The 27,417-nt window shown below is 37.9% G+C and overlaps 4 protein-coding genes across 4 annotated transcripts in view; 1 reads left to right on the forward strand and 3 right to left on the reverse strand.

The window, feature by feature from the left end:
• Jarid2 (Jumonji, AT rich interactive domain 2) overlaps positions 1 to 19,304 on the reverse strand; it is a 37,948-nt gene extending 18,644 nt beyond the window's left edge. The window contains exon 1 of the mRNA XM_065218204.1: positions 18,822 to 19,304. Within this exon, the coding sequence (XP_065074276.1) occupies positions 18,822 to 19,060 (239 nt within the window). The 5' untranslated portion in view covers positions 19,061 to 19,304. The remainder of the gene's footprint in view (positions 1 to 18,821) is intronic.
• Positions 1 to 27,417, reverse strand: part of LOC135698902 (splicing factor C9orf78) — a 101,386-nt gene that overhangs the window by 48,108 nt on the left and 25,861 nt on the right. The gene's annotated exons all lie outside the window — the stretch shown is intronic.
• Positions 23,456 to 24,768, forward strand: Uch-L5 (ubiquitin carboxy-terminal hydrolase L5). The gene is made up of 2 exons (XM_065218105.1): positions 23,456 to 23,707; positions 23,783 to 24,768. Exons 1-2 carry the CDS (start codon positions 23,632 to 23,634, stop codon positions 24,685 to 24,687), a joined length of 981 nt encoding a protein of 326 aa, XP_065074177.1. The 5' UTR covers positions 23,456 to 23,631; the 3' UTR covers positions 24,688 to 24,768.
• On the reverse strand, positions 24,813 to 26,336 carry LOC135698195 (queuine tRNA-ribosyltransferase accessory subunit 2). The gene is made up of 3 exons (XM_065218098.1): positions 26,156 to 26,336; positions 25,131 to 26,086; positions 24,813 to 25,073 (listed from the first exon to the last, which is right to left on the reverse strand). Exons 1-3 carry the CDS (start codon positions 26,276 to 26,278, stop codon positions 24,881 to 24,883), a joined length of 1,272 nt encoding a protein of 423 aa, XP_065074170.1. The 5' UTR covers positions 26,279 to 26,336; the 3' UTR covers positions 24,813 to 24,880.

A 27,417-nucleotide genomic window follows, 5' to 3' on the forward strand; every position in this document is an offset into this window, starting at 1 on the left:
AGACTATGCTTTTTTTAATTTGTTAAATATTTATAAAAACTTTAAGGATTTAGAAAAAAATAAATAATTGGATTTCTTTTAAAATATGGGATAGGGAAAAATCAGGAGAGTGGCAACCCCATATCAATCCTATATGTTTGACAGTAGGCAAGATACGGACTTTATTGAAACACGGCCCGCCTGACGTATACATGGTGCAAAGGGACGAAAAATCGTGTTGTAAGCAGAAAGACAAGAGCAGATAATAGCATCAAAAACATGGCCACCAACCTGGGAAAAATATTCAAAATTTAGAAGATCATAGATTTTAAAAAAAACATCAATTTGGTTATGGAAAGTTTACAATGCTATGCAACTGGGAAGAATGTTCAGGACTCGAGTAATTTAATTTATTTTTTCATAAAATTTGGACGATTTTTTACGAGAATTTAAAGGGCATTATACATAATGTATAGGGTTTCTGCTGAAGAGACTAGTCTAGTCTATTCTACAATAATAGGATTTCCGAGGAGAGTTTTGATTAAAATTTTGAGAATAATTTCTTTTTTTTTTATTGGGTATCAAGCTGGAGCTGCGTGACAGCTTAGTTTTCAAGACTTGACCCATTTGAATAAATGTTGCTTCTATCTTTGACAATACAGCAGAAGGACTAGCCTATGTTGGCCGCTTGAACACTGGATTCCGTATGTATTGTTTCAAGATAGTTATAGAAAAAATGCTGTGACGTGTGCGCGTAGATACATCCGCGTAGTAAACCGATTGAATAAGTAAATCCCTTTCGAACGAAATATCTAAATTATGTAAGTTACGAAAACCGCGCGAATTCCGAAAGCCGTGCGAGACAACCGAAGCGAGAAAAAAGGCTTATTATCATTTAAAGAGTGCCACCAAAATAAATGTGATAGCCTATGTTGGCAAGTTCAGGGCTGTTACAAGATTTTTTAAATTTGATCCGCGAAATCCGCGATTTCTCAAAAGAAATCCGCGACTTCAAATACTAATCCGCAACAAAAACAAACTCTTTTCATTGCCTAAAAATACCATTTATATACTACTACATGGCATTTCAAGCTTATTGCTTATAGCATATTAGCTTTTTGCCTGCTCTCAACTTAGTGTTCTTTGAAGTACTTTCACATTTTAATTGAGAGCTTTCTATACCTGTACCATCCTATGCCCAAGGAAGTAGAGAAATTTACCAATCCGAAAAATTAATAGTCCGGACGGGAAACGAACTCAGTCGCCTCCAGCATGGACTTGCTTTGTAGCTGCGCCTTTACCAACTGAGCTAAAGGAGTATCGTTTGTAACCATTCCCTAGAAAACCATTCCCCAGAATGCACCATTCCCCAGAATGTACTATTCCCCAGAAAAGCATTCCCAAGAATGTACCATTCCCCAGAAAAGATGATGAAATTAGTAATTTTCACTTTTCTTTTTTTACTATTGATAATACACTATGTTTACTTTTATGGAACTATGTATTTATCATTTTCAAACCATTTTTAGCTCTTTATAAAATGACAACCTTCAAGTTTTCAAGCACTTCGTTCATCATTTGATAAGTCAAAGGGTCTATTATGCAATCCAATTCAACCAGTCGGAAACTGTTAAACCTTATCGTAGAATTGTTCGATCTGAATAGAAGAATTTCTCGTGATGAATTAAAAAATCGGTGCATGGAAAGTTGAACTACCGATTACAAATTTTTAACATTATTCTACTCGTTATTATCCCAAATGGTCATTACCCCGAATCCCTTGCGAAAAGCTATTGATTATATATATTTTCCTTATATATTAAAAGAAGGGAATATTCCCTTCTTTATCGTTTATCCAAAGAATTTATTATTTCCTTTTGTTATATTTTCAAAGAAAGGAATATTCCCTTCCTTATCGTTTATCCAAAGAATTAATTATTTCCTTTTCTTATATTTTCAAAGAAGGAAAACCCCATTGATCCATTAAGGTCTCCTAAAACCCCTTGACCCATTAAGAAGTTTTCTTCTTCTTTTTTTATACACGAAAGAAGATTCCAGGACTGACTATAATAAACAAAAAAAGTAAATCTAATACATGTCATACTTTTCTGGGGAATGCTTTTATGGGGAATGGTGCTTTCTGGGGAATGGTTTTCTGGGGAATGTTATAGAACCGTTTGTAGCAGGGTCTGCTTTGTGCTTCGGTTAAGAGAGGTTGTGCCGTTCCTCCGTGGCGTGTTATTTTTCTGCTGTCGGCAGATTAGTCCCGTGCGCGATAATTTAATCTGATTGAATTAGTTTTTGCAAACGTTTTGTTCTGGAATTAATGATGCAATGGTGTTTTGTGTGCTCTCACATTGTTTTTTGTTATCCGGCATATGACCTCAATCACGCCTGATCTATTGTTCGGTTGGTGCGATGAGCCAGGCTTTTGTTCAAGCGAGTGAGGTGTGATCGAACAAGAATAGATACCGCACACACGTTCTATAATGTTATGTTAGATTACCAGATTTGGTGATAAAAGTGCCAGCCAAGCAAAAATGAAAATTATATGGAAGAAAAGTTAATCATACCTTATTATTGTGTGGCTGTTAGAGATTATTTATTTTCCATCCGGTTTGTTTCGAGTTAAGTACTTGATAATAAAATAAATGTGTGCTATCGATTTTTTATGTTACCGGTTGCCCGGTATGACCTCTAGCGCGCTGATCTATTTTTCTGTTGCTGCGATGAGCAACGTCTTTGTGTAGTGTTAAAGAAGAAAGTCCGAAAACACATGACCTTGATTATGCGTGGAGTGTGTTCTTTTGTGGATGCGAGCTAGAAGAGCGTTATCAGTGATTACGGTGGTTCAAGGAACATTAAATAAAGTCATTTTCGAAAACATGACGCTGCAAAGTCACTAGGTCAATCGGTTGAGATCTTTTCATTTTATCTATTTAGATTCCATTTGTGTCACTGATTTATAAAATGCTCTATATTGACAAATAGAGCTTCCAAATCATTCACCCTCCCACTATCACAACTCTTTCCGTCCTGTGACACCTATGAAGGTAGTATGGGTTCCCTGCACCTTCTTAAGTAGATGTTGAAATAACTTTCCCTCCCGTCCCCTGCGATTGTAAGGATGTGGCCAGGTGTATAATGCGATGCTTGTTTTGTAGATTTTATGTTTGTGTGGGGAAAATCACAAATCCCAAGTGATATTTTCTGCGTCAACACACGATATTTTCTGCAAATCGTATTAGTTGACCATTAAACAGCCACCCACGATTTGTACAATCGCATATGCTATGCTATGCTATGCTATGTTATAGAACCGTTTGTAGCATTTAAAAAAAATAACAATGTATCATCTTCAGTTATTTATGTATAGTATAAATTCTGAGTAATTAGTGAACATAATAAAATATTATGAGATTCTATTGAATAATACCGGCCTAGATTTGATGAAACATTATTTAAAAAAAAATGAATGCATTTTCATTTGAAATGCAAATTTTCTTGAAAGTTAACCTTTGCGTCTCTGACGTAGGGTAAATTATGGCTTCGGCACCCATTGACTGTTTTCGGCAACCGAAATTGAAACGTTTATTTCACTGTATTTTCCCATCAAAACTCTTCGCTGAATGTATTAAGCCGATTCCTTACCTTTTCAGTTTCAATCTGATTACATTTTTACGACTGTGAATTCCTGTTATACCATATTTTTCTTTTAATGAAATATACATACTACAAAATACGGCTGATTTCGAGTTGCCGATAATAGAACAGCTGGTTAACACGCATTTCAAATGGAAAGGGTGCCGAAGAAAAAGAGACTGCCGACAATAGTCACTCTCACTTGAGAAGTTTGGAGCGTTGTAAAAACATGTTCAACCCGTTTTGATCAATTCTGTCGATTGGAATTGGTAGAACAGCAAGCAGCAGATAAATGTCAACAAACAAACCTGTCATGTATGTGTGTGACGCTGAGAAATCGCTAATAGAAGTTCGGACGCTGCTTAGATTGACGAGAATACGTAAATTCCCCTATTATGCTGTTCTAAATGTTGTAGTTAATTTGGCTGTAGTTTTCTCAAATTTTGACCGATTCAAACCAAACACCCTGCACATAATTGAGAAATTACCAGAGATTCATAAGACACCCTTAATGTTCACGTCGCGTTCTGTATTTACACGGATATTCCTTGGTGTCTGTCCAATGGTGAGACATTTTCATTATTTTGTTTATATCTACTATGAACCTATTCGTTGTCAAATCATAACCGAATCGTATATGTGACTTTGTAAATAGTCGAGGACATCAGTTAATTTGTTCTACTAGATCAACCAAGACTGCAATAATGTCTGTAGTATCGAAAAATGTCCAATCAGATTCAAAGTGTCGATCATGCATGATCTATTTCCGAGTAATCCAGATGTTGTAGGTTCTTCAAATATTTGGACATATTTCGATACTACAGACATTATTGCAGTCTTGGTTGATATAGTAGAACAAATCAACTGAACTCCAGGACGATTTAGAGAACCTAGAATATCCGATATACATGTCAATTACTCGCATCTATACGATTCGTGTATGATTTCTTTTTTTTTTTTTTTTTCGAGAGTTGACCAACTGCAGTCTTAATAGGCTAGAATCTCGGTTGGGCTCTCCATGCGATACACAATACTTTCAGACGACTCGAGCTATGGTGCTCACTAGGTCACTGCAGCTTTTAGGCTCGTATTGTGATCAACTGTGTGTATAAGATTACGACCATAAATCCAAAGAACCCCGAGATCTGGGCGCAATCGCCCCTGCAAACAAACACGTCAATCGTCGGCCTCCCGCGAACAAAAGAACAATCCCGCAAACAAACTATAACAAATCATAGAGGAACTATTCTTCTACCTGTTTGTGTTATTAGTTTTTCCAGACTGAGCCCCAATCCGCGAGAAACCGACAAATGACGTGCCCATCTACAAAAGCAACTACGCTCCAAGCTCGAAGCTCTCCGGAAATATGTGATAAATCATGTAAATGTAAATGCAATACAGTAATGTCCCGATTTTGTCAACCCCCTTTTTTGAAAATGTTTTCTATGTTCTACAAACCCCATGCCCTTTTTCAGTAATCTTCTTGGACCTATTGCACCAAAGTATACTTTAAATATCCCTCTTAACGAATGACGAATGAGATTTATGATTATGTGAAATTATTGAAAGAAAAAAAATCTGAATCGCGGAGGGGCTGACAAAATCGGGTCATTACTGTATTTAAAATAAATAAATTCATTCTTACCTTTTAATGGTTGATTGATTATTAATTGCTATTATTACCTGCTTAGAGTTGGCTCCTTTAAAATACTGTGTAGAATTTACCTCATTATTCCTCAGTTCTATCGATTTGTGATAGAACCACGCTCAGCATATTATCCTGTAGTACGACTTAGGCATGCACCATGCAAGTAACTCATCTCTCGTCAAAATGATGGGATATGGGGTGATGGTGAAGGGATATAGAAAACGAATAAAAGAACAGAGAGAAAGGTATTAGTATTGGTTACATTTACCCCCCCCCCCCACACACACACACACACACAACGAAAAAGAAATATAGATGCACAGACAAACAGAAATAACACATTTAATATTTCTGTCCACAAAACATATTCACTAAAACACTACCGCCATCTGTTCAGTATCATGTGATGGATAGTACGCTGCACAGATGGCGCTAGTGTGCAGACGTCAAACGCAAGGGAACCGACCGTGCGCGCCACAGGTGGCGGCACCACCAACCAAAAACACCCGAATTGACCTCAAATGCGTATTCGATGAACAACCTATCCAACCGAGTGTTATGTCTGTTTGTCTGTGATAGATGGGTTATTAGGAAAGTACAACTACATTAAACTATTAGTGCAATGGATGAACGTTAGTTTCGGGATCATGTTAGTGTTAGAGTTTTGTTAGTATTGACCCGTATTCAGCCCTGTCGGCCCCTCGAACACTAGTCGCAGGCAGTTGTTGTTAAGACATGCGACACTGTCACTGCTACTATGTTAGAGGTATGACCCGTCAAGTTTCGAAGTGCAAAAAAAAACTGTTAGAACTTTCTTATAAATTAACTTTACACTCAAAGCAAACTATTTACCTTAGCATTACAAAAGCGAATTTAAAATTACTATTTTATTTTATGCTAATATTAAAATTATGATAAAACTACAATTTACGGCTCCGTGAAATTAACTCGCATGAACCTTTCAAATCAATGAACTGGAGAAAAACTACAATTTTATCAAATTGCAAAAAAAAAAAATCATAGCGACACTTGACAAATCATCATCAAGCCCCTCATCCTTGGACAGGGATATACGATTCGTGTATGATTTCATAACGAAAAATGTTATGTTCATATTGAAAATAAAAAAAAACCATGAAAATGTCTCACATTGGACAAACCCCAGGGAATTTCCGTGTAAATCCGAACGTATGGAACTGAGATCATTTCTCGATTATTTGCAGGGTGTTTGGTTTGAACCGGTAAAAAATTGAGAGCCAAATGAACAAAATAATCCGGGACGGAAAGGTTACAATGAATTCCACAATTTTTGTGACAGCACATCAGTCCCTTCGCGATTTTCGCGATATCTTTTAATGTTTCCGCGATTTTCGCGGCTGAAAGTACAAATCCGCGAAAATCGCGAAATCCGCGCCTGTTGTAACAGCCCTGCAAGTTGATTAATTTTGATTTCCTCCCTAGATATTCTACTTATTTACTACTGAGCTTTGTATCAAATTAGTTAATTTAAAAAACGTATCAATCATTTCAAGATTTCGCGACCGCACCGAACAAATTCAATACTACATACACTCCCCGTCATAAGTGACGACTCGCGTGGAAAAGTATTGCAACACTCATTTGAATATTGCATCACCTGAAAAAGTTTAGCATCACCCAAGAAAAGTTTATATTTTCACTAAAATTTGAATAAATTCACTGTTAAATTATTGTGGTAAACATTCAGAAAGCTCTTAATTAGACTAGGAAAGTTTTGCAGAAAGTGATGGCTCACGGTAGAGATGTTAGATATCACTATGGATAGTACTGAATCATTTCGAGCTAGAAATCGTTTCAAATTTATTGATCCTTAGTAGATAAGTTTGAAATAACTATGAAAAATAGTTAATCATTTAATATATTTTACCCGCCATAAGAATAATATCGCTCCACGGAGAATCAGAAAGTTTAGAATCTCGTGAAGTCGTTGCGATTCTATACACAAAAGTTTGGTATGATTTGAATTAGAAGTGAATCAGAACTGAAAAGTTTGAAATCACTTGAATTCGATGTGAATCAGACCTGAAAAGTTTAGAATCACATGAATTTGATGTGAATCACACCTGAGAAGTTTGAAATCACTTGAATTTGATGTGGATCAGACCTGAAAACTTTTAGTGAAAATATAAACTTTTCTTGGGTGATGCTAAAATTTTTTGGGGGTGATGCAATATTCAAACGAGTGTTGCAATACTTTTCCACGCGAGTCATCACTTATGACGGGTAGTGTATGCTCAAAACCGTTTGACAAGCTCTACCGAATTGCGTATCACTTCTGCGTAAGCTCCGTAGACGTAGGCGCGTTGAATCCGACAGCCGCGAAAAGTTAAACATGCATCAATACCACATAAGGAAAGATCGATTTTACGTATGGTTTAGTTCATAGATTAACATTGACTGCTGTTTACAAATGTAAGTACTTGAACATTAAGAAATAAGTTAACTCAAATGCTTTAACCGCATATATAAGAGATTTCGCGTATTGAGAGAATAATATAGTAATCGAGTACAACAAACTCGATACAATACCTCCAAAAGTTTAAAAGCTATTAATTGTCACATACCTCTACTTTTACTTATTTCCTAAACTATTCCTCTCCTTGTTAATCTGCTTAATGCTATTGGTCTGCTTGCGTTTTCTTATTAAAGTTCAAGACTAAATAAGAAGATTTATTCTATAACTTTAAAGGTTAGTTGCCTCCCTAAGCGGACCCCCCCGCATCCTAATTCTTTTGTTAATCTACTTAATGTCATTAGGCTTTCTGAAGTTTCTTATTTAAGTTCATTTGATGATTATGATATCTCTAATTTAATAAATTATTGAAATCTCTAATTCACCTAATCAATCATAACCCATGCTTTTTTTTTAATTACCTGTACTTGTGCTTGTAATCTAAAACTAAACGTGTTTCAAGTACTTTTGATTTTGACCTATACCTATTTATTATAACTTAGTTCGACCTAGATGACACCTTCAAGTGACTAAAATGCTTCATTTTGAAGTTAGTTTCCTAGCTGATTTTTTAAATTATTATTATTATTATTTAACTTTATTAGGGAGGCTTTCAGCCTTGGGCTGGTTCGCCTCCAACTTTTTTTTTTTTTTTTTTTTAATTATATGGAGTATATGCTCCAACTATGCTCACACGCTTCCACTATGTCGCACCACAAAAATACGTATGGGTATGTAACAATAGAAGCACGCCACAGTGGAAATCCCGAGCCATAGTTCAAACACTTATCCCAAATCAAAATGAAGCACACATAAGATTAGTTACAATACCTTGTACAAAAATTATGTTTGACATTGTTTCCCGAGTAATACTTCAATGAAAACAACAATGAAAGCTTGTCACGCAAATAGAAGGAGCACTGTTGGGCATTTTCTGAAACATTTCAATAGTATAATTCCCTTGCAAACCCAAATAGATCTATCTGCGTAAAAATAAATAAAATAAGAGTGATTTGCGGCAAAACCCGCCAGTATCACACCCAACGTCAGTGCCTATACGTAAGCGTACTACGACGCGGCTCTCAATTAAAGGAGTAACAAGTGTGATACTATCACTGCTAGACTAGATCTTTGGTTCTCTCATGCAGTGGTTTATCAGAGAGGGGAAGCTTAGTAATCCCCATTGCCTGCCCATGACGCCATTCTATCGCGGCATGAGCCAGCAACGCCGACCATAAACCTACCATCTCCAACACTCCACTAGCATGAAATTAAGCCCGCCCACCAACAGCAAGGTGCAAAAACTAGCCAAGGGGAGGGATTAAAATTTTGAGAATAATTTCAAATGAATATTGAGGATAATATTGAGAATTACGAGGAAATTCTTAGGGGAGTTTCAAGGAAATTACTAAGAGAATTCAAATATACGAGACTAAAATATAAGGATATTTTCTTTTTAGTTTAAGTAAAATTCCAAGATAATTATGAAAAAAAGTGCATTTTGATAAAAAAAAGGCTAATATTAAACCATTTGGAAAAGTAACGCATAAGTAGATAAAGTTGAGATGAAGATGACTCAGAGATCATGGCGATTTCAGAAATTTATTTTTCACAAACTAAATAATAAATGGATGCAAAAAAACCACATCATCAATTAGAATAAGAATAAGCTTGTACATTCATGAAAAATAAAAAAAGCTTAAGTGACCATAAATTAAGCAAATTTAAAAAATCTCGAATACAGAAACTTCAGAAACACCTCAAACAAATTTTTATAACTCTGGAGCCTAGACAACTGTTCTAGATCGTAGCCTAAGAAAAATTCTCATTATTCTGGAACGAGGAAAATTTTCTCCACTTGGAAAGATTCACGACTGTAACGGATTGATACGCATTGCATCATGACCGGGTAAGTAGTAGAGTGGGATTAGTGTTCAGTACCGGGTATGAATTAGGAAACGTGATAGCACGATGTATGAGTGAACCTATGAGCGAGTGGGATAGCGAGATAGCGATACTGGTTGGTGTTGAGTGAGTAGCAACAGGCGAGTCAGTCAGTGTTCGACAGTGCCATCAAACAGACGTGGATACGAGTGCGGGTCAGTGTACAGTACGAATCGGCGTGTTACAATGGCGGCGAGGATTAAAATTGGTAAGTTTCAGTTTTGGAACAAGAAAACAAAAAAAAAATATGAACAAATGTTTCATGCGTACATTTCGAGGTACATTTACGTACCAACAGTACTGGCAATTTAGTGAAAAAACAATAATTCGGGAGATAGAGTGAATCTGATTTTTTTTTCTCAAGACTAACGTGAACGCTGGAAAAAAAAATATATGGCGGCTTATTGGAAAAATTTGCAGCTGCTTAGGCCAGAATGCACAGAAGATGAGAAAACATGGCGGCGGTGTTGAACTTACTTTTATATGAAATACTCGATGTTTGTGGTTATGATACTGTTTCATGATGTTGGGGTTGTACAAAAATGTGCTATGCAAGTAAAAGAAGGCTCCGTTGAAAACAGAGAAAATACAAAATGCCTCCGCGCTGTGAAAAAAAATGCTCCCAGGAAAAGTGGTCCGTGTTGCTAAATTTGAGGTTAAATTTGCTTCGTGATGCGAAATTATGCTTCGTGCTAAAAATGCTTCGCGATAGAGATTGCTTTGTGCATGGGTATTATGCTTGGTGCTGAGGAATTTTCTACGTGAACGGGGATTATGCTACGTGCTGAGGAGTTTTGCTTCGTGAAAAAGATTGCTTTGTACATGGGTGTTGATGAGTTTTGCTTTTCGTTGAGAACTTATACTTCGTGCTGAAGATAGGGCTCTGGGAGAATTAGTGAACCGATTGTTTTTGTGCATGGTAATAATGCACAAGAGAAATTGAGAAATGTTACTTCGTGTTATGGATTTATGCTTCGTGCTGCAATTAAACCGATTGCTTGTGTGTAGGAATTATGCTTTGTGGATGTAAAATGAAGCGGTTGCTTTGAGTAGAGAAAAAAATAACATTGGACAACAAAGTTGTGCCAACAATTCCAGGAGGTTAAGTTGGTATAAAATAATGAACACGATGCAAGCTCAGATGCAAGCAGAGAATGTTTCAAGGAATGAAACAGTTTAGCGTCATTGGATGTTATCGACATACGTATTAAGGTATACAATGTGTCTCTGTTTTTTATAGATGCAGCTGCAATGCCACCTTTCAAGGTGGGCACAGATCCAAGGAACGATTGGATCAAGTGGAAGCGAGCTTTGGATCGGTTTTTGCAGGCAAACAAAATAGAAGAGGATGAAGAAAAATGCAATTTATTGCTAGTTTTGGGTGGTATAGATCTTCAATCATACTACGACAAAGTCGCTAAATGGGAAGTTCATAAAACTGTGGACGATAACGAGGAAATAGTTGTCCTCAAGTACGAATCGGCTATTCTATCTCTTGATGAATATTTCGCCCCGCAATTAAGGAAACGATTCGAACGTCATTCTCTACGGTCGATGAGGCAGAATAACCAAGAGCCTTTTGAGGAGTATGTATTTCGGTTACGTGAGCAAGCAAATCGATGCTGTTTTATCGATGTCGACGATATGATCGTCGATCAAATTATCGAAGGATGCCGGTCGGCTGACTTAAGGAAGAAGCTATTGACAGAGGAGTTGACACTTTCTGAAGTAGTTAATCTGGGAAAAACGCTAGAAGAAGTCCAGAAACAAACGAGGGAATACGAGAAACCCTCAACGTCGTTTGACGATGGCTCATTGGTTCAAAAAGTTGTTGCGAGGACCTCATCTAGTACCAGATCTTGGGAAGGTTCAAGGAAATGCTATAATTGCAACAGACCGGGACATTTGGCCAAAGAAATAGACAAATGCCCGGCGAAGAATGTGGAATGCTATGGATGTCGAACGAAAGGTCATTTTAAAGTTTGCTGCCGGAAAAGGAAACACAATGAACCGGGAAACAGAAACTCAGCTGGAGCCAAACGAATTCATGCAATCATCAGTGACGAGACGGAGACAGATAAGGGTATTTTTTTCGTCAAGGCCTCGGAGGAACTGAATGAGATACTTGAGTTGAATATTGGTGGAGTGATTACGAAGATGGTCATCGACTCCGGATCGCCAGCTAACATTATCGATAGCAAGACATTCAAGAGGTTGAAAAATCAAGGAGCACAGATCCTGAATAAAAGGAAGCCTGAAAGCGACGAAATCAAATTCAAGGCGTTTGCATCTGATCAGGACATATTCTTCAGTACAGCATTCGAAACGGAGGTGAAAATTCCTGGTGAAGAGACTGGAATCTGGTCCCATATCTTGGTCGCTCCGGAAGGTCAAGTTAGCTTGTTGAGCAAGGGAACTGCATTTGCGTTGGGAATATTGAAAATCGGATATCATGTGAACCAGATTTCGGCGGAAGAGCGTACAAAGGACGCAAACGAAGGACGGGAAGCGTTTCCTAAGATACCGGATGTTCGTTTGTCAATCCAAGTTGATGAAACAATAACACCAGTCGTCCAAGCAGCTCGGAGGTTTCCCATGTCCATGGAAGCGGACGTGGAACAAACGATTCAAGAGCTGTTGGAGAAACAAATCATCGAACGGGCGGAAGCTTCCATAACATGGGTGTCACCACTCGTCCCAGTGAGGAAATCCGATGGAAGAATCAGATTGTGCGTAGATATGCGAGCTGCTAACAAGGCAGTTAAGCGGGAGAACTATCCAATGCCGAATATCGATGATGCAATGTCAAGAATAAAGAAGGTACGTAAATAAACTTTGATATTTGTTTGAGAACTATGTTAGAGTTTTTTTATTATATGTGTTGATAGGTTGCGAAATTATCCAAAATTGACCTTGAAGCCGCTTATTACCACTTCGAGCTCAATAAGGATAGCAGGAACATCACTACATTCGTTGCAAGAAGCGGGGTTTACCGTTTCTGTCGGTTGATGTTCGGGATAAAGTCCGCTCCCGAGCTTTTCCAACGAGAAATGGAAAATTTATTTCGAGGGATTAAAGGTCTGATAGTTTACATGGATGACCTTCTTATCCATGGGGAAACTGTGGAAGAACATGATCAGTCCTTGCGAGAAGTTCTTGATCGGATTAAGAAAATGAACATGAAGATTAACTGCAAAAGTCAGTTTTCGGGGTAGTATCTGTGACGTTCTTAGGACACATTGTGGCCATCGAAGGCATTCGGCCTACGGATGACAAAATCAAAGCTATTCTTGGGCTGCAGGCACCCTCATCTGTTACTGAACTAAGATCACTTTTAGGGCTTATCAATTTTGTTGGAAAGTTCGTCCCAAATCTGTCGACAATGACTGTTAATATGAGAACTTTGCTGAATAAGGAATGCAAATTCGTTTGGACAGAAACACATTCCCGGGAACTAGAAGCTCTAAAAGGAATACTGGGTAGAGTAGAATATCTAGGATTTTTCGATCCAAAAGATGAGACTTTACTAGTTACTGACGCCAGCCCTTATGGCTTGGGCGCTATTTTGATCCAAATTAAAAACAATGTCCCGCGAACCATATCCTGCATATCGAAAAGCTTAGCTGACTTCGAGAAGAAATACTGTCAAACGGAAAAAGAATGTTACGCAATTATCTGGGCCATGGAAAAACTGTACGTGTATCTCTATGGGATGCATTTCACGCTTATAACAGATTGCAAGCCACTGGAATATCTTTTCAACAGGGTCAAGTCAAAACCATCAGCTCGGATAGAAAGATGGATTCTGCGCTTGCAAAGTTTTGATTTTACGGTTAGATATGAACCGGGAGATGGAAATCTCGCTGATTCACTCTCTCGTCTTTCTCAAGGGATAAAAGACTGTAGTACAGGTTCAGACGTTATCAGTTGGCTAGCAGATGAAATAAAACCTACTGTGTTGTCTATTGACGAGCTTGAAAAGGAAACATTGCGTGATGATGATTTACAAAAAGTCAAGGAAGCGATATATACAGGGATCTGGGACGAAGTACCGAGTGAATTTAAGACAGCTACGATTAAAGATGACTTAACGCTCTATGGAGAATTGATACTGCGAGGTGACAGAATCGTTATTCCTAAATTGTTGAGAGAAAAAGTTATTCATTTGGCTCATTTGGGACATCAAGGTGGAACATCCATGAAAGCGATGCTTAGGGCCAAAGTATGGTTCCCTTTCATGGATAGACAGGTGGATACAATTCTCCGGAATTGCAAACCGTGTAAGATGACGGCGCTGCCCGATAAGCACAATCCAATGATCCGTCGACTTCCGACAATGCCCTGGCAAGATTTAGCGATCGATTTTAAGGAAGGTCTTCCCGGGGACGTGTCATTACTAGTTGTCGTATGCTACACAACAAGGTTTGTACAGATAGAACCAATGAAGCCGGCAACAACACAAAAAGTAATCGGTGCACTATTGCGAATGTTTAGTTCGTTCGGCATACCACGATCGATTACTTCAGATAATGGACCGCAATTCAAGGCGATTGAATTTCGGAATTTCTGTATAAGTTACGGGATCCATCTGAACCTCTCTACACCGTATTGGCCGGAACAAAATGGAGCTGTGGAGAGGCAGATGCGTAATATTGGAAAACGAATCAAAATTAGTTGTATTCAGGAAACAGATTGGAAGGCTGATCTCTACGAGTACTTGACGTTATACCATTCGACTCCACAAGAAACGACTGGTGTTTCCCCAGGACAGATGATGTTTGGCCGGGAGATACGGAATCGTATACCATCTATTCATCAACCACCGAGTTTGAAATGGGAATCATGCAGAGATCACGACATGGAAAAGAAGGAACAACACAAAACAAGGGCTGACGGAGCGCGGCAGGCGAAAAATCACAAATTGGAGAAGGGAGACGTGGTGTTGATGCGGAACATCAGAAACGGATCATATCAGCCAAATTTCGGATCTGAAGAATTTGAGGTTACAGACATCATGGGAGGGGAGATCACTGTAAGGTCAATGGGAACTGGCAAGACGTATAAGCGGAACAGTTCACATCTGAAGAAGTTAAGAGACGCTGTAACACCTTTGACGGAGATCGACACTACAGATTCGGAAACTGAAGTTGCCGAAGATGCGAGCGGAGATGTGATCCAAGGCGGTACCACGACCTCTACAGAAGATCCTCTGAAACCAGGTACGAAGCGGGTTTGCAGACGACCGACTAAATTTGATGATTTTGTAGTGTAAAATTCAAATAATAAACTCAAGATGGTAGATTAAATACGAAACATAACGTACAATAAAAGTTAGAAACAATAGCTAAATAAACATCACTAAAAAAAGAATACGCTTAGTAAACAACTAAAAATTAGGAAGGATGTAACGGATTGATACGCATTGCATCATGACCGGGTAAGTAGTAGAGTGGGATTAGTGTTCAGTACCGGGTATGAATTAGGAAACGTGATAGCACGATGTATGAGTGAACCTATGAGCGAGTGGGATAGCGAGATAGCGATACTGGTTGGTGTTGAGTGAGTAGCAACAGGCGAGTCAGTCAGTGTTCGACAGTGCCATCAAACAGACGTGGATACGAGTGCGGGTCAGTGTACAGTACGAATCGGCGTGTTACAACGACAGAAAAAAATTTATATGTCGGGTTAACTACCCTATTTTCGGCCTATTAAGTACAACCCGCACTTAGTCTTTCTTAATCTTGCGCAGATTAGCACCAAACGGAATGTTATTAGTACTGATGGCTTCCAAATGTATTTACCTTTCCGTATGTACCGTAAGATTTGATAAAGAAAAACCAATCGTTGAGATATTGTTAAAAGTCTAACACTATTTCTTGACGCCAAACTCGGCCTACGGATTCTAAACTCAGCCTAACACACTAAAACGCCAATGAATTCACTTCGGCCTATCGGATGAAGATAAAAATTGATTCGGTCGGAGCGCTTCTTTTGTTTTTGGGAATAATGGGTGCAAACATTCATATCACGCGTTTTCATTGTCTTCGTTCCATAGCTTATTAACTAACTGAAGTTTTCTGCTTGATAGGCCCAAAAAGGGCGATTAGGATGAAGTAGTACTCTACCCAATTTATGTTTTAAATTCTCGATCTTGTTTCTGATGTAATGGAACTTTTTTTTAATGCTGGGACTTAGTCCTTGAAAAATTAAATGCTTCTGAAACATAGAATTCATGATCTTATAAATTTTTATTAATCTATAATTTTTTCGCATAAGTTTTTTTTTCAAAAATGTGAGTTTGGACATTTTTTCATGCCGGGCTTCAAAGGTTTTTCAGGTCTTTGAAATCTCTAGAGCTTGAAAAGTTTTCTAGACCATTTTTCAACAACAGCTAGAATATTGGATTTTTTTTTAAGATAACGCGCTTGAAACAAATGTACCCCGATTCACTCTATTTAGAAATTTTAATACCTGTTTTTCCCGGTTCAATTGAAACAGCTAAAAATGGTAAAATTCCCCAATTAATATCCAAAGTTTAATCGTAAATTCATAAAAAATTCCAGGATGATGATTTGAGAATGCTTAGCCAAATTTCAAGCGAAGTTCATGAAAACAAACTCCTAGATATTTTGAGAATTTTGAAGACGCTTAGGTACAACAATAATAGGTACAACAATAACAGAGAGAATAATAACATAATTCAGGGGAATCAAAGGGGAAAATAAATCTGAAGTCATCTTGGGATGATTCTAAGGAAATTCTCAAAAAAATTCCAATGAAGAGTTATTTTTGTGAAATGTAGAATTTATCTACATTGATAAATCTAGACTAGCATTTGAAAGGGGCGGAAGAGCCAAAATGTAAACAAACCATATTTTGCCACATATAGAGAGAACAGTTCACAAACTACTCGATAAACACGAAAAAGTAGCAGAAAATAGCACTTCAAATCATCGAAAACGTTTCTTCTTACATGGCGTATTTTCAGCTTTCAACTCTATGATGCATCTGGTTGTTACGCCTTGCACCAGAACAACGAATTATATTGTTTTAATATGCCAAACGTATTGATTCTGTAGTATCTAGTCACGCCCGATTCATTTGAAACGCATCCGATTGATATTTCACGTGTAAACATCGAACAAAAAGAAGACCAAAAAATCTCCGGGCGTAATTCCACTCTCACAAAATTTGCGAACGAAGAACCAAGGCGGAACAACAAACAAAAAATCCCGAGGGTGTACTTCCACGGCGTATCACCAGTGTTGGCAGTTCAAATGATGGAAGATCCGGGGGGTAACAACATGTAAGAAATTATCAGGGCGTATAATGTTTTCTTCTCAATTTCACGACAAAGAAAACTTTTTTTTTGAGTTTTTAGTGACGCATGATGATAGATTACACTATTAACTATATGTCAAGCTTATAAAATTATCCAGAAAATGTAAAGTCGTGAAATAGGATTAATTTTTAGGTCATCAAAATTCGGAAGCGATTTTCTCGATATGGTAATTTTGGAGTTCCGCCCTTTTCAAATGTTAGTCTAGAAATCAGGCATTCAAATTCAGGATTGGGTAAAAACCTAGCTTTTAAAATTCTGAGAACAGTTATATAAAGGACCAGGACCTGACGGAATTGCACTTGTATTCTTGAACAACTTTCCCTTCCTTTTGAACGCCTTTTCAATAAGTCACTGAAAAATGGGAAATTCCCCAAAATTTGGAAATCGTCTCATTTAGTGGCAGGCAAGAAATCTGACATCCGTAATTATCGTGGAATTGCCATTATCTCTTGAATCCCAAAACTTTTTGAATCAATTGTAAAGGACAAAAAAATTTACAAGTAAAAACTCAAATTACAAACAATCAGCACGGCTTATTTAAAGGACGCTCAGCTACATCTGATTTTCTTGAATTTGTAACCTTCATTCTTAACACCATGGGCAATGGTAAGCACGTAGAAGCTCTTCATACTGACTTCAGTAAAGCATTTGACCGAATCGACATACACCACTACATTACTTTACTCTTTAAATTGCAATAAATAGGAATGAAATCTTGACTTTTGAATTGGCTCCAATCATGCTTAACGCAACGCAAACAAATAGTTCGCTTTCAAAATAAACTTTCAGAACCCATTTCGTTTACCTCTGGGTGCCATAGGGTTTTCATTTAGGCCCTATTCTTTTTATGTTGTACGTAAACGACATTTCCTACATACTTAAAAAAGTACTTATATATGCAGACGACATGAAGCTCTTCAATAAGGAAAGCATTGTCAAGTTACTAAAAATGTACAAGTCTAAAATTTTACACTTAGCTGTTGGGCGTCAAGTGCCTTCAGTAAGCAATCTAATAAGACAAACACAACAAGGAACGGTTATGGGCTCGAGTAATTAACGAAAAAGAAAGTCGCCGAAGAGAATCGATCAATGTTACTTAGGACCTAATGCAATGTTCAGCTTGGAATATGCGAAGAATTTAAAATATTTCATCTGTTCCAATTATTTATGGGTGCGCCGTTACCGACTGAGCTAAAGAAGGCTTTACAGCGTTTCAATACGTTTCACTGCGAGCTGCGATCAATCGAGATATAAATTAACTTCGAAAAGACCCGTTAAAAGAAAGAAAGAACCGCGTAATTAACTTACTATTCATGTCGTGAAGTATTTAATATTTAACATCCTTTGTCCTGATAGTCATTTATCTGGCATTTAGAGGATATGGGTAGTTACATCACTGAATAACAAGTGGTGTACAATCAAAGTTTTATCATGGTAAACAATACATCACAGGATATTTTTTAATTAAAAAAAAACAATCTTTCATCTTAAAATAATGTCACGCAAAACCTACAATATGGAGTGAGTTACATAGCAAAAATTGCCAACTTCTAAAAAAACAGTGTTTATTGATTGATTGAGAGATACACATTTTTACGGCAAAGATAACATTGACACCATAGATCGAATAAAAATTTTTCTTGCAAAAAAAAATAAACCTCGCCTCTTGATCAAACTAGAAACGAAATCAATAAATATGCACGATCTCCGGCATAACAGAAATATACCAAACCTCATCCCAGCCCCGTTGTGTACATCTACAGATAACCACCCACCTTTTGGGAACCTCCGGCGGTGAAAGATCAATGTCGGGAGTTTCTCGTTTAGCAGCCACACTGATAGCTACCGCGGCAACACTTCCGGCTCCAGTGCCACCACCACGTGACCCATTCCCGGTGGAGCTTCCTCCGGTGGCACTGTTACTATTATTAGTTGCACTGCTAGAATTATTGGCACCGACAGCCGCTGCGGATCCAACTTTTCTTCGCCGCTTGCCATCCTTCGATACAACCATTTTGATTTTTTCTCTTCTTCCACGGTAGGCAGAGAAAAGAATCGCTTGCCAGCAGCCTATCCAACACAGATTTTTATTTCACAAATTACACAACGGAAACTACTCAGATTGGATTGAATTCTAAATCAATCTCATCCACGCCATCGCGGCCACATTGTTACGATAGTTTTACGGCCGGATTTGAACTATTTGCTGCAGAAATTACGCACTTTTCACCTTAGTAAAATTTTTCTTTCTGCTCTTCGCGTAGGGAATTTTTTTATTTGCACGGCATACAAGGAAAAAAGAGAAGGAGAGTGACTTTTGTTGCTATCTCTTACGCGGAGCTTTCCAGTGCATTTTTTCTCAAAAAATAACAAGCTGTCATCATCAGGAATGATGATGACGATGATAGGCAGAGCTGTCAACTAATTTCCAGTAAAATAATGTAAACTATAAAAGATGGGAATTTCTGAATAAATTTTTAAACAATTCTAGACTATCATTTAAAAAAGGCAAAATTTAATCGGCGTGCACTATAGTACGCTGCACCACCGAATTATTAGAAGTGCGAGTAAAGCCTGGTACGCAGCTGAAAAGAAAACGGAAAAGTAATTTTTGAGGATTTTTCCCAAAAGAAAATTTGACAGCTATAGGCTGCTAAATTTTGAGATTATAGGGAGATGTCGTCAGATTGTAAAATCAACACTTATTAGTGTTTATGTTGTTTAAATGCATCCAAAACATCAGTTTTGCAATAAACGCCAACATTACCTAACGGAATAATTGATCAGACCATTATTCCGCAAGGAAAGTGAAATTGCATTCAGAATGCGCCACCTTCATGTCGATCACGATACTAATGTAATCGATCTTTCCTTTACCGATTTCTTTTGAACTGCGTACTGGGTCAAGAAATGCTGAGGAAAAGTAATTTCTTTTGCATTCCGTGTCCTATCCCGTAGCACGTAAAAACGTCATTACTTTTCAGCTGCGTACCAGGCTTTAAGCCTGGTACGCAGCTGAAAAGAAAACGGAAAAGTAATTTTTGAGGAATATTCCCAAAAGTAAATTTGACAGCTATAGGGAGGTGTCTATTGCTAAATTTTGAGATCATAGGTAGGTGTCGCCTAATTTTAAAATCAACAATTATCAATTTTTATGTTGATAAAATGCATCCAAAACATCATTTTTACAACAAACGTTAAAATTACCTAACGGAATAATTGGTCAGACCATTATTCCGCAAGGAAAGTGAAATTGCATTCAGAATGCGCCACCTTCATATCGATCACGATACTAATGTAATCGATCTTTCCTTTACCGATTTCTTTTGAACTGCGTACTGGGTCAAGAAATGCTAAGGAAAAGAAATTTCTTTAGCATTCCGTGTCCTATCCCGTAGCACGTAAAAACGTCATTACTTTTCAGCTGCGTACCAGGCTTTAAGAGGGAACAGATTAGTGGGAAAAACATTGAATACATTCTTACCCGTGTGCTAGATAGAGAAAGGCGATGATTGTACGTTGTGTGGTAAATCCAAAATTGGTGGATACACCTCACTGTTATTATAAATCCAAGCGCAGCCGAGAATGCAGCTAAATTTTTGGTTCTTTAATTGGCAAATCAAAGTTGGCACTCGTGGAGAATAGAAGAACTATGAAAGTGATGATGGTTTCAAAATTTTCCACGGGGAGGTATACAAATGCAATCTTAAAATGCTTTTATTTTGCAAATTGAGCATTTTATTTAATTCTGGTTGCTGCTACAGTTGTAGAAAAGCTGAAATCTATGTCTACACCTAAAAATCTGAAAAGAAATTATTTTTCTATATTATGTGTCTATTAAGTAGTCCTTAAGTTTTCTACTAGCGTAGCATTAACCAGAATTAAATAAAATGCTCCATTTGCAAAATAAAGGCATTTTAAGATTGAACTCGTATACCTCACCGTGTAAAATTTTGAAACCATCATCACTTTCATAGTTCATCTATTCTCCACGAGTGCCAACTTTGATTTGCCAATATTGCGGGTTGTTTTGGCTTTAAAATAAAATATTCGATGGTCATAGTACAAATGGAATAGCATATAAACAAACCGTTTTCCGATACGCCACCCTGGAATGCACTCTTGCTACTGGAAAGTGTAGCAACGAAACGAACCAATGTATGCTGAAAACAGTGTGAATATTTTGAGGCGTGACTTAATTGGGTTCTTTAGAGGTATTGAGATAAATCGATATTCGTAATCTGCCCAAACCCAAAATTTCATCAATTTTGGTACATTAGAACCACAAGCATTTAACGCTAAATCGAGCAAAAAATTACCCCCTCCGCCCTATCGTGACGTTTTTCCTATACCTAATGCATTGCTTGTCACAAAATCTTAGACCACCCCCCTCCCCCCCTTAGAGCGTGACATAATATATGCATCAGCCCCTATAAGCATGCAATGCATTGGCGTAAATAAGGGGAGGAGGCTTACTCCCTCCAAGATCTAAAGCTGGCCCACCCCAGGTACGTAATAAAATTAATACTGGAGCAATCATTTTTGCATTGCATGGAGGAAATGCAATATTTTTCCAGATTTTATAAAATAAACTTTGACTTTGAATTTCTTAATTTAATCTTGCCTATTGGGTTCTTTAATTTTGAAAAATGTTTTGGTTTTAATACACCTTCGGAAAGCGCTTCGTTTTCTGAGCACAACAATATTTTTTTTTGGAACCCATAGACTATCATCTCGATTTTTAAATCAAGATTTAAAGCAAAATATTAACTTTACTGTTTGACACTAAACTACCTTATGGTCTCACTGAGGGGTGCTTAAATGGTGATGTTTCAGTGTATTAAAATTGACGAAATTTTGGACTTCGGTTCTATTTTTAACGCAGATTACAAATATGCATTAACCTCAATACCCTTAAAGAACCCAAGTCACAAGTGATGATTAGCCTTCAACTTTTATTCACTTTTTTTTCTACCCGCAAACTTCTCATACAACATTTTAGATTCTGAGATCTGCAGAATAAACCTTTTCATATTTCAAGACTTTGAAAAACAGTCAGAGAACGTTATTGATATCACATTGAAAATCCATGTATTTCAACGAGGGTAGTGACTTTATCAATCGTTCAGACTAGAAAAACTCAGGGGGAGAGATAGGCGGAGAAAACAAAATACAATTCGGGAGCAGAGATTTGTACCTAAATTTTCTTGCAACCCTTGCTAGAAGCCAGTATTTTAGATGACTTTTATTTTTGATTCGATTTACGTGCAAAATAATAATTAACTGCATCGCAATATTTTGCACATTTTTTGGTGCCATTATTAACCAACTAAGATCACTAAGAACAATCAATAGAGTTAGAATATTGTTTCTAATTCCAAAAACTACACAGCAAAAAACAAATGTAATATCGATCAATCTTATTCAAGCTGATGTATGAAATAATGATGTAATAGCAAAAAGCAGATACAATATTACATCAATGGATGTAATTTTGTTCGCAAAATCGATGTACATCGTACAACGTTATATTACACAACCGATGGATTGACCTGGTTGCAGCAGTTTGGATGTAATATTCAACAACTTTTTTTTTCTGCGTAAACGAAACGAAAATCAATTATTTTATTCATGTGTTTCACTTATACATTTTTGTCAAAACATCAGCCTTATGCATTCCATTAGACAAACCACATAGGTCCTATAAGAATGCATAAAAGGTATGTGTGGCCGCTTATACATTTCATTTGACACATGATCTTCATTAGCTTTTTGCAAGGCGTCTGCTTATTAGTTGACTTATACATTTTATGAATAATCAGCAATAGAAATTTACCAAAAGGTATAAGGAGATTTCTATCCGTGTAGTTGAATTTGAGCAGCACACGAAAACAAAGGTGATTGAATTTCTGTTCGATTGCAATACTCTTAAATTTATGCTAATAAGAATAAGAAATACTCGGATAAAATCTAATGGGAATGTTCGATTGGCTCAGATTTTGGCAGTTCATTTGGCTCAAAACCGCTCATCTCCCTCTGAGTATTTCTCGTACTATAAAATAGCGATCATTTGCGACGAACAATTAAAAAAGGCTCATCAGCTTTTGAAAACAAAACTTTGTAAGCCCAGCGTGGGACGCCTACGCAAACCAACAACGTCATAGTGTAGAGAAAAGTTTCTATGCTGCTGTTGATTTGGGGAAGTTGGGAAAGTTTTGTGTTTAAAAACTGATAGGCCTTTTTCAATTGTTGTTTGAGATTACGACCTTTGCGATGCATCTCGCATTAATATCCCACCCAGCTCTAACAATCTTGGCTGGAAAACAAGCGTGACAAGAGAGAAATGCATCGCGGGTCTGTCAAAAAATAGCGAACTCAGCTTCAAGCTCATCAGCGAGACTCGTTGCCTCTCTTGTGTTGTCCAATAATTGACGAGTTTAAATTGTTTTATTCCAAATATCTTACTGATTTCTTTCAATTTAAGTGAATTATCTTTGCAACTAATACGGCAGTCCGTGGTTGCATCTGGGCATAGCCAAAAAACAGCTTTCAACTTGCCGTCGTTTGGAAAGATAACCAACAGCGATGGCTGATAGTGCTGGCGAGTGGTGTCTGATCGAGAGCGACCCGGGAGTTTTCACGGAACTAATCCGTGGATTTGGTAAGTTTTCCATTGTTCTATTGTTTAGCTTGTCGCATGAAAAAGACTGACGTATTTCGTTTTGAAATCCCAAAGATGTTGAGGGAGTACAGGTGGAGGAACTGTGGAGTTTGGACGAGGAGCACTTCAAGAACCTTGAACCTGTTCATGGGTTGATTTTCTTGTTCAAATGGGTCAAGGACGACGAGCCGGCGGGATCTATCGTTCAGGACAGTCGTTTGGAGAAAATTTTCTTTGCCAAGCAGGTGATCAACAATGCCTGTGCAACTCAAGCAATTCTCAGCATTCTACTCAACGCAAAACATTCGGACATAAAACTTGGATCAACTTTGGCCGATTTCAAGGACTTTTGTGTCTCGTTCGATGCCTATAATAAGGGTTTGGCTATGAGTAATGCTTCCCAAATTCGCACGGTACATAATTCGTTCGCAAGGCAGACATTGTTCGAACTGGACAACAAACAAGCTAACAAGGACGAGGATGTGTTCCATTTCGTTGGGTACGTTCCTATCGATGGTAGACTGTATGAATTGGATGGACTGAAGGAAGGTCCAATTGACTTGGGTGCTGTTGGCGCCGGGGAAGATTGGCTAAACGTTGTGCGGCCCATAATCGAAAAGCGTATTCAGAAATACAGCGAAGGTGAAATTCACTTCAATCTGATGGCGTTGGTTTCTGACCGGCAGATGATCTATCAGCGTCAGGTTGATCAATTGCTGCAGTCCAGTGGTGAAGACGAAATGGAGACCGATACTAAGCAGAATGAAATCACTCGACTGCGAATGTTGATCGAGGATGAGGTGGCCAAGCGTAAGCGATACAAGGTGGAGAATATTCGCAGGAAGCATAATTATTTGCCGCTGATAGTAGAACTGCTGAAAATTTTGGCCCAGAATGGTCAGCTAATGCCGCTGTACGAGAAAGCCAAACAACGGGCGGCTGAACGGGAGACGCAAGGGAAGGTGCCCGCTCAGAAGTAAAGGTAAGCGAGTTGTTGGATGGCTACATGCCACATTAACATTTGGGGTTTGAATAAATTTTTACTCTGAGCTATAATATAATTGTTTATCTTACATTCAGTCATTTATGCCGAAAAAGAATGAACAAGTTGGTTGCATATCTAGGAGCGTTAGGTAAAAAACAGTTGAACTATGCGTTAGTCTACTTTGCAAATTAAGAAATTTTTAATTTCTTGGTTACGTTATCTTCAGAACTAATTAGATCTGATTTGGCCATTCCTGTCTTTTCGTCGAACGGAGCAGAATCCTTCTGTTTCTTCAAATGATCAATCAGCTCTTCGATGTTATCCTCATGGACGTGTTTCCGAATGGCTTTGAAAAATTCAAAATAATGGTGTATGTTGTGCCTGAAATTATTAGTAAGTATAAGCATTACATTTGAGTCAAAGTACACTAGTACTTACAACATCAATAGAATCGGACCCAACATTTCGTGTGTATTGTACAGATGGTGCGTGTAAGCTTTCGTATGTTTAGCACATGCCAAACACGTGCAAGATTTGTTGAATCCTGTAAAATCTTCCGCCCACCTAGGGTCTTTCATATCCAGTTCAATCTCACGGTTTTCGACATCTTCCTCAGTGATGTCATAACTGAAAACCAATGCACGGTTCTGTTGCGATTTCAAATAAGGATAACTCGTGTCGAACACGTCAACTCCCAAAGCAACCAGCCTTAGAATGATTAATGGGCTAAATGCGCCAAGCATAAATCTGGTTTTCTCTGCTGGCAGTTGCGGGCATACTTGCGCCACTACCTCCAAAAGGCTACATTCGTTCAGTTCAGTAGCTGATAAACCATTGGAATGCAACCCTGCTATTAGGTATCCGCTGAAATCATTTTTAAATTGATTCAGAAACTCAGTCGCCTTCATCCGCAGCTTCAAATCGAATCCTCCCATAACAGGTCCAATCAAACCCGACTGTTTCAAGCTTTCCGATTTCCGGTGCACCTCTAGACACTGTTCTATGAATTTTTCAGTTCTATCCAGAGACTTTTGCAAACGCTTCTTCGAACTCTCGCTATCGGTGTCGCCATCAAACAACGGAACATAAATGTCTGGCTTGAAAGCCTCCACTAGTTGCATGTATCGTTCGGATGTGAAGTTTTTCCGTCCACTTCGACTAAAGATAGGGACTAAGTCCTTCTCGTGAAAGTTGGGTTTACAAAGCTCAGCAGGATCAGTCAAGACCAGCATGGATATAGATTCCTTTTGACCAACGAAACTGGCAATGCCATCACCACAGGCACGGACAGCTTCCTCCATGTGATCTGTATTGGTGAGGGAGTACAGCATCACCTGCGGTTCCGTAGTCAAATAATGAAGCACCTCTTTCGATAGATACGGTACACTGCCGCCCTGGAATTGTTCCAGCAACAATAGATTATAATTGAACTGGGCTTAAACCTTTCAAGTAATAAAACATACCTTCGTGTGCAGCACCAGTCCCGGTGTTGGGAGCGTCACATTCGAAAATGCATTTTTCGTGCTTAAGCTACCTAAGCGAGCTGAACAACATTTTGATACTGATTCGATGGCAAACTTCATCATTAAGTTTTAAAATTTGAACTACTTTTCAAAATACTGCATGAAAAATTACAATTGATCAACCGGGCAAGACCACGCTTGTGCTTTTAAAGTACGGAATAAAATTTGTAAACAAACTACACTGAACCAAAACATCCGCAATACTTCGAATGATTATTGCATTGCTCGAGCCTTTTGATTTTCTTGTGGTTGAATTCGTGATGATGCACATCCATAGGACAAACATTTAAGAAAAGTGTGACATGCAAGAGCTTTTAATTAGATTTATAACTTGATTATCTAAATTTCCATACTGAATAGCCATAATCAGCCATTCCAATTATAGATAAAAAAAATTCTTCGATGGTAGAGGAAACTTCCTCCACCACGTATAAGCCAAACATTGGTTTTCACGCTTTACCTATCTTCGTTTGCCAGCTCAGATCAGGAAATTATGACGTTCGATAGAATTATTCACATCGTCGTTTTGAATGATTTGCGTTATAGGGCTGAACCAATACCATATAAAGCCCTACAGTAAAAGTATGGACGTCTGTCAAAAGTTGTTCCAATCGAACCGTCAAAATGCACCGCTTTGCTCGATTGGAACAGCTTTTTTCAGTTTTGTGGTGACAGTCGTCCATACTTTTACTGTAGGGCTTTAATATCATATCCATTTCCATTTAGTGTGACCATCATTCTGTAGAGAGCATTACGCATTTCAATTGAAGGCCCTATCCTTTCTCATAACAATTTTAGTTATGAAGAGCTTTGAGTGGGTTGGTTTATTTCCTTTAAATTCCGTTATAATTCCTTATCTTTTGACAGATACGCGTATTTCGTCTACTACTTGCAGACTTCATCAGTGCCAAATACTCAACACTACATTCAGCCAATTTTAGTTATTTAGTTATCTGTATTAAGGAGACTTTCAGCCGAACGCTGGTTCGTCTCCGGCTCCATAACAATTTTCATCCTGTAGTCGATCTGATCGATCTGATTTCAAAACAACCGTCATCCGGTTGCAGCTATCATTCGAAAAAGTGATTTCGATGTTTCGTTTTGAATGGTCTGAGATTTCATTCGATCAGAGGAAAAGTACTTAATTTTGGGTAGTTTTTCATCTCCGTGTACAACGTAAAAGTTAACGGTGCTATCCTTCC

This window comes from Ochlerotatus camptorhynchus, unplaced genomic scaffold (genome assembly GCF_037179485.1).
Source record: "Ochlerotatus camptorhynchus isolate MF236.1 unplaced genomic scaffold, CSIRO-AGI_Acam_v1.1 ptg000008l, whole genome shotgun sequence".
Lineage (NCBI taxonomy): Eukaryota > Metazoa > Arthropoda > Insecta > Diptera > Culicidae > Ochlerotatus > Ochlerotatus camptorhynchus.